Source organism: Podarcis cretensis (assembly GCF_951804945.1).
Source record: "Podarcis cretensis genome assembly, chromosome: 2".
NCBI classification, from domain to species: Eukaryota; Metazoa; Chordata; class Lepidosauria; order Squamata; family Lacertidae; genus Podarcis; species Podarcis cretensis.
The window spans coordinates 49,697,424-49,711,203 of NC_137171.1; the positions used below are offsets into that span (position 1 = coordinate 49,697,424).

Consider the following 13,780-nt stretch of genomic DNA (forward strand, 5'->3'; position numbering starts at 1 on the left):
TTACATCAGTATATATATAAACATTGTTATAAACATCAGGATTTGAAAACATGTTATTTTTTGTTATTTAAGTACTAGAATTATGAAAAATAAAGATCATGTTATGGTAACAATAATAAAACATAAGAAGAGCCTGACTACTTCATAACACCAAAGGCCTATCTAGTCTAGCATCCTGTTTTCGCAATGGGCACCTGAATGTGCATATGAGGCCAATAAGTAGGGATGATGTACTATTGACTCTCTTCCTTCTGTACTCCGGCAACTGGTATTCAGAGACTTACTGTCTCTGATACTGCAGGTAAAATAAAGCCATCGTAATTAGAAGATGCTAGTAACCTTATTGTCATTAATTTGTCTGTTCCCCTTTTAAAACCTTCTAAGTTGGTGTTGGTCACTACATCTTGTGGAAGCAAATTCCTTTGTTTATTGTGCTGCGTGCAGTAATTTTTCCTTTTTTATGTATCTGTCACCCTAACCTACCCCAAATTGATCAAGGAACAAAAGTTAACCTATCTCAGATTGGTTTGCACTCCCGTTGAAGACTCAGATGTACAGTTGGGTGTTCTCTTGGATTAATTCTTGATCCTAGACATCTCAGCGGTAACCAAAAATACCTTTGGTACCTGGGTCTGGTATGCCAGTGATGTTTGTTCTTAGAGATGTCAAATCTAGCCATGGTAACAGCTTGTTCAGATTACTGTAACATGTTTTCTGTGGGCTTGCATTTGAAGAGTATTTGTAAACTTCAGCTGATTCAGAATACTGTAACCAAACGATTACAGCAAATATGTTAACATATATTATAGCAAATATGTTAACACTGTTAAAAACACATTCAATAGATACGGGTTCACAGTTGGGCACAATCTGAATGTGATTATTATTGATATGTAGAATAATAGATTGTAGAGTTGGAAAGAATTCTGAGGGTCATCTAGTCCAACCCCCTGCAATGCAGGAATCTCAACTAAAGCATCCATGACAGATGACCATCTAACCTCTGCTTTAAAACCTCCAAGGGAGAATCCACCACCTTCTGAGGAAGTCCATTCCACTGCTGGACGCTCTTGCAGGTGGAAAGTTCTTCCTGATGTTTAATTGTAATCTCCTTTCTTGTAACTATACTCCTACACTCCAGAGCTGGAGAAAACAAGATTGGTCCATCTTCCATGTTACAGCCCTTTATATATTTGAAGATATCTACCATATCACCTCTCTGTCTCCTCTTATCCAGGCAAAATGTACCCAACTCCCTCAACCATTCATCATAAGGCTTGGTTTCCAGACGCTTGATCATCTTGGTCACCCTCCTCTACAAGAATATCATGGGGGACTATGTCAAAAGCCTTACTGAAATCAAGATACACTATGTCCACAGCACTCTCCTGATCTACCAAGCTTGTAACTATCAGAAAAAGAAATGAGATTTGTCTGGCATGATTTGTTTTTGAGAAACCCATGCTGGGTCTTAGTAAATACAGCATACTTTTCTAGTTGCTCATAGACCAACTGTTTAATTATCTGTTGGAGGACCTTTCCTGGTATTGACATCAAGCTGACAAGTCAGTAGTTATCTAGGTCTTCTTCCCCCTCCCCCCTCCCCTTTTGAAGATGAAGACAACGTTTTCCCGCCTCAAGTCTGCAGGTACCCCACCTGTTCTCTAAGAATTCTCAAAGATTATAGATAAGAGGCTCTGAGACTACATCTGCAAGCTCCTTTAGTACCCTTGGGTGCAGCTTATCAGGCCTTGCAGATCTGAAATCATTTGAAACAGCCAGGTGTTCCCTTAACACCTCTTTTCCTATCTTGGGCTATAGTTCCCTCCTTACGTCATTTATTCTGTTATCACCAGGATGCGCACCAGAAAGTGAAGCCCACCAAAGATTGATATTGGAATCTGCGCCTTTAGCTCGTGCATTAATAATCTAGAGTTAGAGGTGAGCAGTAATGTAGCCGAGTTTGCTGATACCAAATTGTTCAAAGTAGTTAAAACAGAACCAGATTGTTAGGAGCTCCAAGCTGGGCAAATGTGCAGTAAAATGGCATAAACAATTCAATGTAAGCAAAAGAGGCACATTTTTTTACAGAGTGCATAGGTAAACTATGGAATTTGCTCCCCCAAGATGTAGTAGCCACCAACTTGTATGGCTTTAAAAAAGGATTAAAATAATAATAATAATAATAATAATAATAATAATAATAATAATAATTTATTATTATTTGTACCCTGGCCATCTGGCTTGGTTTCTCCAGCCACTCTGGGCGGCTTCCAACAAAGATTAAAAATACACTAAAATGTCACACATTAAAAACTTCCCTGAATGGCTACTAATCATGATATATTTGTTCTACTTCCAGTGTTGGAGGCAGTATGTCTCAGATTACCAGCTGCTGGGAATCACAAGTGGAGAGAGCATTATTGTGCTTGGGTCCTGTTTGTGGGTATCCCGCAAGGCACCTGGTTGGCCACTACGAGAACAGGTTGCTGGATCAGATGGCCCTTGTGCCTGATCCAGCAGGACCCTTCTTATGTTATTAAAATAATACTTTTAACCATCTGCAGCCTGTACTACAGATAGCTTCTATTTATCATTATTTTTCATGGCTGAACAAAAGTTGTTTTCTGAATGAAATTTTAACATAGGCAGCTGCCTTCTACAGAGTCTGTCTAGCTCAATATTGTCTACAGTGCCTGGTTACATAGCGCTGGGTTTTCAGACAGCACCCCCACTCAGTTCTATCTACAAAGGTCTGTGACTGAAACTAGGGCCTTTTGCATGCAAAGAACATGTCCTTGCTACATGTAAAGGGCTGCTGTGAACACACCACACACCAAGCTTTTAGAGGTCCTGTGTTGAATTGTGTCCCTCTGCCCCTTCCTCCCCTATCCCTAAACAGCTGGTAATGCTGCAGCAATTATTTGATCAGTGCTACATGTGCACAATCTATCCAATGTGCATCTGTAGCTCAAAGTAAAGAGTTTTAATGCATTCTTTTATGAAATGTTACAAGGAATGGCAGTGCCTCTACACCATTTCTTTCTTGACTATTTCAAGCACGAGGCCTGTGAATCTGCAGCTAAGGAAGGAAGTATAAAAACCACACTGCTTAGTTATAAGGGAGTGGGGGTTGCATTTGATTAAGGATAAGAGAAGGCAGCAGACTTGCAGAAAATATTATTCATACTCCTGTCTCTTGTCTCCTGTCTCCCTCCCACATGGACAGGTCAAAGTTTTTGGAACATTTTAATTTTCCTCTCACTCATAATTCCAAATAGTAGGAGGTGGCTAGCTTAATTTCGCTAAAGGTTGAAGACAAAACAAAGCTTGTATCTCGAGCAGCAGTGGGAAACCTCTGGTCTGCCAACTTAATTAGACCTGCCAGGCCTCCCCACTAGGCCTATCAGGGTGTTTTGCCTAAGCCAAGGCCCTGTGCCAGTGCTTTTGTAAGCACCAAAATAGCTTTGAAACAAGCTTTCCAAGCACCAACACTCACCCAATCAGCAGTGCTTACAGAGACACAGTTGCGGTTTTGTAAGTGTTGCCAATTAATGGTGCTTGCAAAGCTCGGTACCTTTACCCGTGTGGCTTTATTTTTAACCATGTAGGCAAAGGGAAATGGGTTGCTTTATATCATTGTGACACCATCGTAACTTTGGGTGACTGACACCTGTCAAAGTTGGCTCATGAGATGTGGGGGAGGTAGTGATCTGGCTGGCCAGCAAGATCCAATTCCCTTTTCCTGCATTTGTTGCCCAATTTGAAATTTCATGTAATGACCCTCTAAGTCATTCTCTGTTACTTGATTTCAAAAGAGGAAACTTCTCAAGAATGGGTAGATAAAAGGAAGTTGAAAGGGGAAATCAATAGGGTCAAATCAGTCTGGCACAGGGATGAAAGAAGGCATTGGCTTCCATTCCAAGCTACTTTTGTTTCAGGCAGTGCTGTTCACATTAAACTGTAGTTTGGCTTCTAACAAATTGTGTTATTCATCACACTGCCCACTGTGGTGGAATGTTATTTAATTAATTATGTAACTAACTGCATTATGATTACGTTGTTCCACACCATTCACCTCAGCAAAAAGACCGTTCATTTTAATGCAAAGGAAACACAATGCAAATGGAACAAAACATCAGCTGTGTATTGTTTAAGGACTGAAAACAGCAGCAGCAGCAAACACCAATCATGTTCACTGGATTGATTTCTATTCCAGACATGGGATGCATTAGTGAACATATCACATCAGCTCCAGCCAGCATGGGTAATGATTAGGCATTAGTATTAGTGTATGATGTGGGAGACTGAAGCCTTGCTGGTACTGGATTACAGTGGTACCTTGGGTTACAGATGCTTCAGGTTACATACGCTTCAGGTTACAGACTCCGCAAACCCAGAAGTAGTACCTCAGGTTAAGAACTTTGCTTCAGGATGAGAACAGAAATCGTGCTCTGGCGGTGCAGCAGCAGCGGGAGACCCCATTAGCTAAAGTGGTGCTTCAGGTTAAGAACAGTTTCAGGTTAAGAATGGACCTTCAGAACGAATTAAGTTCTTAACCTGAGGTACCACTGTATTATTATTATTTATATATATATATAAACCTTTATTTGGGATGTGGAAAGTGAAATCAGGGCAGGGCATCATAAGGCTTTGCTGGCAGTTCTGTCTTGAAGTTATGGATATTAAGAACAATAAGTCTCTCTACTTTTATGTGGAACATGCCAAATTATTCACTATGTGAGATCTTATTGAATAGATTTCTGTAGAGACTTCTGGTCTTGGGGCATCAGAGTCCCTCCCAGTCTCTTCTTGTGCTGCACAGTTCTAGCTCCCTGCTTGTCTGCCTGCCTACCAATTATTTAGGACAGTTGGCAAATAATACAGATTTAATTGCTATCTAAAACTAACAACTAAAATGAAAAAAGAGAACAACCTCAAATATAAATGGCAACATCGACAGCAACGGTGCCCAAGATAAGTGGGCTTTGCAATGCTTTCTGAGAGCTAGTGGAGATGGATGTTCGTTACATTGAAGGTGACAATGGAAAAAGTCCTAGACATCACGTGCTATTTTTCCCCTCCATGGCACAATAGATCCATTGCAAACAAAACAGACACCTACTAGCATGAGAAAGAAGAAGCACAGGATGGATGAACTTTAAAGGCTAAGTTGCTAACACCACTACCAACAAAACCCCAGAAACCACAAGTAGGAAAGGGGGAAAATCAAAGCACCCACTCCATCCTGCTTCCACAAGGGTGGAAATCTGGCCAGTCTCAGGTCCTGCTTGACAGAAAGCCAGCTATCAACCATATACCAAACAAGCACTGGCCAGTATGAATAAAAAAATTGACCAATGTAATTTGGCATTTACACCAAAAATGCTACCAACATCTCTTGACAAATGAAACTCAAGCTCCTTTGCCCATTAGCTCCCAGCCAGAAGTCACTCTCTGGGCTTCAGTGATATTAAAAGGGCAGAGCTCACTGGGAAGCAAGAGTCTTAGAGAGTCTGGGTAACAGAATTACAGATTTGGAAGGGATCTTGAAAATCAATTCCTGCTCAGTGCAGAATCTACAGGATGTGCAAATACAGCAACCCTGACAAAAGGGCCACCCAGCCTCTGCTCAGATACCTCCAAGTGAACCAAGAAGCCTACTGTCTCTTGAGCTGCTTCTGTGATGGCTGTCTTAAAGCTGTGGGGAATGCTGGTTGGACTGGATTGTGTTTGGCAATGCCAACAAGCCAGTCCCCTTATCAAATTTATACAATCATATAAAATTAAGCAGCTGCTATTAACTTTATTTAAAAACCTGATATGCTTTATAATGACAAATGTTGTGTGATTTCCGTTTGGCAGTAGCCAGAGTCAAGCGTAGGTCAGCAATAAAAAAACATGGTGTCAATGCAGTTAAGTCTTTATTCAAAGAAACCAAAGCAGCACGGGCCTAGTGGCCCCCAGCAACTGCTGCCCAGTAGGTCTTGCTCAAATGAAACAGTCTCAAGGACTGAAGGTCCTTCCCACCACTTTCTAATTCTCCTCCTGTCTGGTTGGTCACTGTGAAAACAGGATGCTGGACTAGATGGGTCATTAGCCTGATCCAGCAGGCTCTCCTTATGTTCTTAAGTATTTGTTTCCCAGTTCCTACTGGCAACATTTGCCAGACATCAGGCCACATTTGTAGAACAAACTGAGTATTCTCAGTTTCACTGAAAACTGAAGTACAGCTTCCACTGAAGAAGGTACCAGCTATAACACAACTTTCAGGCTGGAAACATTTTAGGATTTGGGATGCTTTTCTTACAATTGGATCTTCTCTTGAAAAATCTTCCAAGCTAATGCAACTGAAGCAGATCAGCTAGCTTTCCTGAGAATAAGGGCTTGTCCACATTTTAGCATCATTTAACTGTTAATCTACTCCCCGCTCTCCACATTTGAAAAAGACCAGGGTAGTCCATAGGCAAAAGCATAAAGTAAGTAAGGCAACCAGAAAATAAATGAAAATATCAAGGAAGTAGTGAGCACATAAAGCAGCAAGTGACAATTCACCCACCCAAAAACTCAAAAACAAATGGTCTGTGACCATGAGTGGAGGGGTTTATAGCCTGATTTTCCCCAATTTATCAGATTATCCCTGCACCAGGAAAATCTAAATTTACAGGGGGGGCTTGGGGATAATGTTATGTAGAGTATGCAAACTAAATGGAAACACAAACAGATGCAAACCCTAAATCTACGCATGAGGAAGCAACACAGAATCACATTGGATGAAAGGCTGGGTTGGGTGGGGAGGATATGTCTTCACTTTACATAGTAGTTCTAATACATTTATTTCATTTATTATGTATTTAAAACTTCTATATTTCGCTTTTCCCTTCCACAAAGGAGTTGCTCACGGCTTACAAATATAAAAAACAGTCATCAAATGATTACAATACAAATGATCAACCTAAAAACAGCAGCAGAATACAAGAACACAACGAGCATCTCTTACAACCAATACGTTAACCAACTGAATCAAATGCATGTTTAAAAATTAACATTTTCAGTTTCTGTCGAAACTGAAATAGAGGAAGATAACCTAGCTTCTTGGGTCAGGGAATTCCACCAGGAAAGTTATCTTGGTGTTACCATCAGTCATGCCTCAGAATAGCTTACACAAGAGGGCCATAACAGCTGATCTTAAAGGATGGACAGATTCAGTACATATGTATTAAAGGACTCATAAGGCCAGTGTGTGGGAGAGATAGATGTAAGATTTAGGACTTCTGTGTTTGAGGAAGTCTGATGTACTGAAGTATCAAGATACTTCTAAATGATTAAAGGGATTTGATGACACATTCTTTGTCCTGAAAGCAAATTCCTTGAAATACAGCAAATATGTATTCTGTAGACTACTTACATAAAGTATGTAAGAGTGCTTCCAGATGGTTGTTTATTGTAGGATGTGTGCTCCTTATGCATACAATTCTTTAAATTTTACAATTACCAAACCATATAAAAGATACGAAAAATGGGATCTCACCCCTAGAGACTCAAATCTCACAGCCTTATGCTTCCAGTTGTCTGACAACATTGGTTACAGTATACAATCATATCAGCCCAAAAATTCTATAGTGTGAGGGTGTGTGTGTGTGTCCTGCCCTCTTTCCTGCAGCTGTGTATGTATGAAATGGGTACCTGAAAAGGTATCTCTTGTTTTTATTCCCTTTGGTATTTTTATTTGATTGGTTAGCTTCTCTGTTAACACTAGTTGCCAGATTTTCTTGTACAGTACCATGAAGTCAGCATGGCACCCTCCAAAAGTTTTCAATAATTGGCTATCGTTAGTCTTGCTGCTAGCAATAACTGTCCAATGTGTTTATAATGCAGGTCCATATTATCTCCTGAATAAAGGTTGAATAATGCCAGCTTGGGTTGTTTAATAGCATTCTGCCCTTTTATTTCTTTGATTTCTCTGAACACCCAAACATGTTCACCTTTGTACAGGTCTACCACACGTACGGATGTAATTCCCCTACCCCAAAATGTACATCCCCTCCGACAGGCTTGAATGCAATTTGTTTGCGGCATCCACGTGGCACTTCTGGCATCGTTTGCACAGACCTCACAAACATTGGTCTCAGTGGGAGCTAACTGCAACTAAGTCTGGATCCAGACCAATGTCTTTAATATTTCTTTTAGAAAAGGCAGCACTAGTTCAATACATTTTGCTGCCTGAAGCAGTCAAAATGATGCACTCACACTAAGGAGGACACTTTTAAAAATCTTATTGCCCTGCTTCAGTTCATCTATCCCCACTACCCTTTAGTTGTTTCACCCTGTTGCATGAACAGGATTGGCCCCAAGAAAATGCATTTGATGAAAGCCGAGGTGAACAGATTTTATCTGTCTTCTCCATACCATACAGTAACTTTGTACCCATTTTCCACATCCACCTTAGAATCTGATTATATCATCTGATTTACTTACGGCATTCTTAGCTTTGGAAACTTCTGAATATCATTTTCAGACATATTCTGAAACAGAAACACATGCAGTATGTTATAATGGTGCCTGTACAACACGTTTTGGTCACTGTAGTTTTGATTATTATAAAATAAAACTAAAAGTGCTGTAGTTACATAGAAGTGGTATTTAAAACTTGACAATCTGCTTAAATGTGACAGATACAATGCACCACAGAGTAACCAAAACTTCCACACCTTTTCACCACTTTTCTTAATAATTCATCCATATCTCTCTTCCTATGCAACCACACCATTTCCACTTAGCTAGTAATCCTCTCCTTTTAATCCAAAGGAATGACCATTTTTGAAAATGTAATTTTATAGAAAAACTTACCAGAAATCTTTGTCCAGTTATGTTGTATTTCCTTGCAACTTTCTCACAGTCCTTGAAGTTTAGCTGCTGATGAAAAGACACATATTCAGGAAAACTTGATCATTTTAATAAAGAATACATTTATATCAAATAGGTCTCTGTATAACCATAGCTGACTATTATGCATGCTTACTCAGAATTAAGTCTCATTAACATAGGCACTTCTGGAATTCCTCTGTGTACATAGGATTACATCCTTAGACAAATTCATCACTAAACTCATTTATTTCAGCTGGACTTACTTTAGCAGAGCTAGTATATAGTTTATAAGGGCACAATTTGTCAGAGCTTTTCAGCCTGCTGAAATTAGAATGGAAAAAAACTTAAATTTCAACAGGAATAATGTTACTAAAGGCGTTGAGATCATAAAATGCACAAAGATAAAGGTATATTAACAAAAATATTTCCCCAAGTTCTGTCCCTTGTGTAACAGGTTAATTCAATAAAATGCAGATTGACATGTACACTGATGTAAAAATCCTCACAAATTACAAAGCAACAAAAATCCCTCCCATCTAATCCTATCTTCCTGAAAATTTAGATGGCAGTGTTTACTTATCTTCTATTAACATATTCAGCAATTTAAATTAAAGAGAGCTTTTCCTATCATTTTAAGGGTTCAAGTAAAACAATTCACAATAACTGTGGTATATGAAATGGCTGACTCCAAACTGGAGTACTCTTGTAGTTTTAAGAAGAAACCTTTTCTCTACTTTGAGGATAAAATGCACTGTTGCCATGCAGTAGTAATTCACAAACGAAATCTAGTGAATTGCATTTCCTTCCTAAGACAATAGGTTTGTCCGAAAGATACAACAGAGCAAAGAATCTACTCAGTTCCTTATCAAAATGAATGTAGTTTTAGAATTTGTCACAGGTCACTTACGGTTATAGCTAAGGCAGCAGCCACAATTTTCTAGACTTTTCTCATTTTCTATAATTTCAACAGTTAGAGAGGCAGGCAGCCATTTTGTGTAGAAAGTCTGCAGTGTTGCATTTGAGAGGCTGGTGTAAGCCTATCAGTTTATGGGAGAATGGTTTGGGAAGGTTATCTGGTCTTTCCCTTTTATTATTAGCTGAAGAACTAGTGATTCTTGAAGCTTAAACTTTGATTTCAGAATCTGTTTTAACTCAGAAAAATAAGTCTACCCTGTTCATAGTCTGTCCATAAACTACTGGACATTTCATGTAGACTGTAATCCTGTGTAAATTAGCAATTTGGGCCTAAGAACATACTAGAGAATCTTAAGCACAACTTAAATTTTGCACCCAAAGTAAATAAATTTTGCACCCAAAGTAATGATAGCCTGACATCATATTTGAGAAAATGGCTCCCAGCAGTGGCAATTAAGAGCAGAAAGGTTGGAGGAAGGGGAGAAAGTATAACAATATCTCCACTGGTGCCAATTGAAATGTTATTCCTCCCCATAAAATCCTGAGATTGCCGCTGGTAAGGAGAAGGTTTAAAACTGTCCCTCCCTATGTGCTTTGATACTGATACCTTCACCCCCTCATGCCTGGTATTTGTTCTTTTAAACATTATTGCTAATCATATCATTACTTTCACATAGAATTTGGTCTTAAATCATTCCCCACTTCAGTAACTGCAAAATAAAAATCCCTGGCAGCAGTAAGTAACTGTCTTCTCATTTGTGCTTGTGAGATTTAGTCTCAAAAAGGAAATTCTGGCTTCATCCAATAGAAACTCCCCAACCCAAAGCATATGCATGGAATACAGATTGGATGGTACAGGACAGCAACGATTAACAGTGGATTACTTTCTTCACTAATCAACCCAATTCCCTTTCGAACAGCAAAAACACTGCTATAGGCTGTCTCTACACACTGTGGTTAAGTTAATTTACAAGAGTACCCCAAGGCTGGAACCTGTATTTCTGACCCTTTGTTAATTCCAGAAAGGGATTTTCAAGACTTTGTTCTTTGTTTTCATGTCCTCCATTCTGGGTAGTCAAATTGCAAAGGGGGCAGCAAACACTATGCATTTCTTTCATGGCAGATGTTCTGCCGTTCGCCAGCAGATACTAAGAGATTGATATGGCATGATACTAAGAGATTCCTGATGGCTCTTTTTAGTATGACTCCCTTCCATTCAATAGTATTCCAGGATATTTTGCTGGATTATCAGATAAATAATCTTGTTTCCATTTTAGCCAGGGTGGGGTATAAATTATTATTATTATTATTATTATTATTATTATTATTATTATTATTATTTTGTGGAGTCCAGTAGGGAGAGGAAGCAGTGAAAGGCAAAAGGGAGAGGGAGAGATGCAAAGCAGGGAGGTGATGCTAGGGCCAGTGCAGGGAAACAGTATTGGGAGAGGAATCCTTGCTCTAACTCCTTTTTGGCAACTCCTGTATCAAAGCTGGAGCTCACAGGAGATTTCAGGGCAAAATAGAATTGTGTCTCTGGAGCCAGATGATCATTTTTCATACTTGGCAGAATAGGGGGTGTTGCTCATGAATGGCTAAAACTTGGAGAAAGGAAACTATTTATTGTGGGACAAATGCTAAGTTTTGCCCAGCATCAATGTTAATAGAGTGTGAGCCAAATATCTGATACATGGAGTGGATTCTGCAAGATTCCTTTTGGAAAACACCTGGGTCATGTAAGCCTCAGTCTTGGTAATGGGTATTGCTGGGTCCTAATGTGATTATAGCACAGTGTTAAATGCCATACAGAATCACTGTTTTAATTTCATTCTCAGTTGATTGCAGAATAGCAGTGCTTGTTGTGGAAAGGACCTAAGTTTCAGGAAAATTAAAAAGGCTGTGCTGGAAACTTATTCCAGGCAGTATACATAGACTTCAAGGCAGATGGGGGCCTGAAAGGTAGCAGTGGGGTGGATTGACTGGAGGGAGTGTCTGATCAAAACAAATGTATTGGGGGTGGGGGGGATCGTGCCAAGCAGGTAGGTAGATAGACCCTGCTGGATATTTGGCAGTCTGAGTAAGCAAAGCAAGGAAGAACTCTGGATCAGAAAACCTCTCTACGGCTTTCTAAAGCAATTACTAAGCTATAGACTTCTTCCCCTGCAATTTGAACACTGCCAAAATGTGAACTACTGTGGAAGTATTCAAAGGAAAACAAACCTTATACTTTGCAAAGAAAGTTACAAGTTCCTAGATTGCTTATGTAAATTTAATATTTTATCCCATTCCCCCATGGCATGCATTTGAGTTTATTGATTGTTGCAGCAGCACCCTGTGATGTAAGCTAGGCTGAGAGATACGCAATTTGCCTATGGAAACACACAGAACTTCATAGCTAACTGAAGTGAAAGTAGCAGAGATTGTAGCCATTTACAAATACATTCAGAGTTTTGAAATTCTCTGAACTTTGGAGCTAAATTGTATGAAAATAAATATGAGGATTTATGAGATAAATAAATATGTAGAAATAAAAATGTATCTTCTAGGTTCTTTGGAAATACACCTTCACAGCAAAGGTTCCCCAGCATTTTAGCCTCATCCCCAGGCTGCAAACATCATGGAGGCAGCTCACTCATCCTCTGGGCTCCTCATGCCCTGATGTGAAGCTTCTCTCTCACTTAAAGTAAAATCAGGGTGAAACCTTCTTTGACAAATGATGGAGGACAGGCCTTTGTGTTGTTTCGTTGCTAGTATCTTGCCACTGGAATGGGTGGACAACCTGCGACTGATGTGCTCATATATTGGACCAGAGTGCCCAATGAATCACTAGTGTTCCTAATTGTTTAAACAACATTCATTTCTCTCCAACTACATGCTAGGTTCTATATAGAGTTCTGAAGGGCCACAGTCCTTTGTCAGGGAGCTTATAAATCCATATTTGATACACAAGGCAGAGAAGACGTGACAAGTTAGGGACTGACAATAGCCTGGCTCAGAAGGTATGGTTACATGTGCAGACGGCAGTTTTGCTCACACAAGGGGGGATCTCCTGGCTTTCTGTGATTCCTTCCCTCCTGTTCTTGTGCCACATGTCATGCTGTTTTGAAGGGTCCTCCAACCATCAGAAGTGGACTTTTGGGTTGCAAGGGGTGTGAGGAGGAAGGCCCATTCTATAAATGGAACTCAGTTTTTATTCACAGAACAGAAGTTAGAATCCCAGTTCAGTGAAGAGAAAGGATAGGGATGGGTTGAGACAGGATCCTTTCCTTTCAGAAAAGTGAATTAGGAAGTTTCTAACAAGTTCCATCACATTCAGAAGGAGGCATAAAGTCTATCAGAAATGACTTCTCAAGGATTCATATAAAGTGATCATGTCATACATGTAACAAAAATATTTTTTTGTAGCATAAAGTTAGAGCAGCAAAACTGAAATCAAACTTACCCTCTTGAAGTAGTTTGCTAACTCATCTGGAGACCAGCGGGCCACTTCTGAGCGATAGGGAGTGTTTCGTGAATCCATTTCTCTTCTTCTTGCCTAGCCAGTTACAAGCCTGTTAATGCCTATCTTGCGAGTGATCCAAGAACAGGACTCATCCCACACAGTGACCCAGACTGGTAAATTCCCAAGTTTTTTTCTTTCTTCAAAACTGTGCTGCAAATAAACTGCTCAGAGCAACAGCTTCCGGTGTGAACCAAACGGTTTCTTTTCTTTCTCAGAAAACCCGTCAGCTAGTTAGTCAACTCCACCACTTCCTTTTTCTGAATATAAATACGTAAACAAGGAACCACGGGGCTCAATCCTACCATTGCAAAAGAAGGGTTTACAGTGACAAGGAAGAAATGATATGACCCAGGAAACTTTCCCCCCTGTCCAATGTGAAGCAAAGCTAGTGGTCACTGATGTCTGGGTCTACACACATTAAAAAGAATGCGATGGCAAAGTTCTGAGCTGGTAGAGGTGGTAATACCCCCCACATTACAAGCAGGGATTATATTT

The 13,780-nt window shown here is 39.8% G+C and overlaps 2 protein-coding genes across 3 annotated transcripts in view; one reads left to right on the forward strand and one right to left on the reverse strand.

Moving 5' to 3' along the window:
* The window catches only part of LCP2 (lymphocyte cytosolic protein 2), a 36,222-nt gene extending 22,695 nt beyond the window's left edge, over positions 1-13,527 (reverse strand). Inside the window, 3 exon segments of the mRNA XM_079965169.1 lie at positions 8,479-8,525; positions 8,851-8,913; positions 13,226-13,527. Of these exon segments, the coding sequence (XP_079821295.1) occupies positions 8,479-8,525; positions 8,851-8,913; positions 13,226-13,303 (188 nt within the window). The 5' untranslated portion in view covers positions 13,304-13,527.
* Positions 1-13,780, forward strand: part of KCNIP1 (potassium voltage-gated channel interacting protein 1) — a 575,203-nt gene that overhangs the window by 25,611 nt on the left and 535,812 nt on the right. The gene's annotated exons all lie outside the window — the stretch shown is intronic.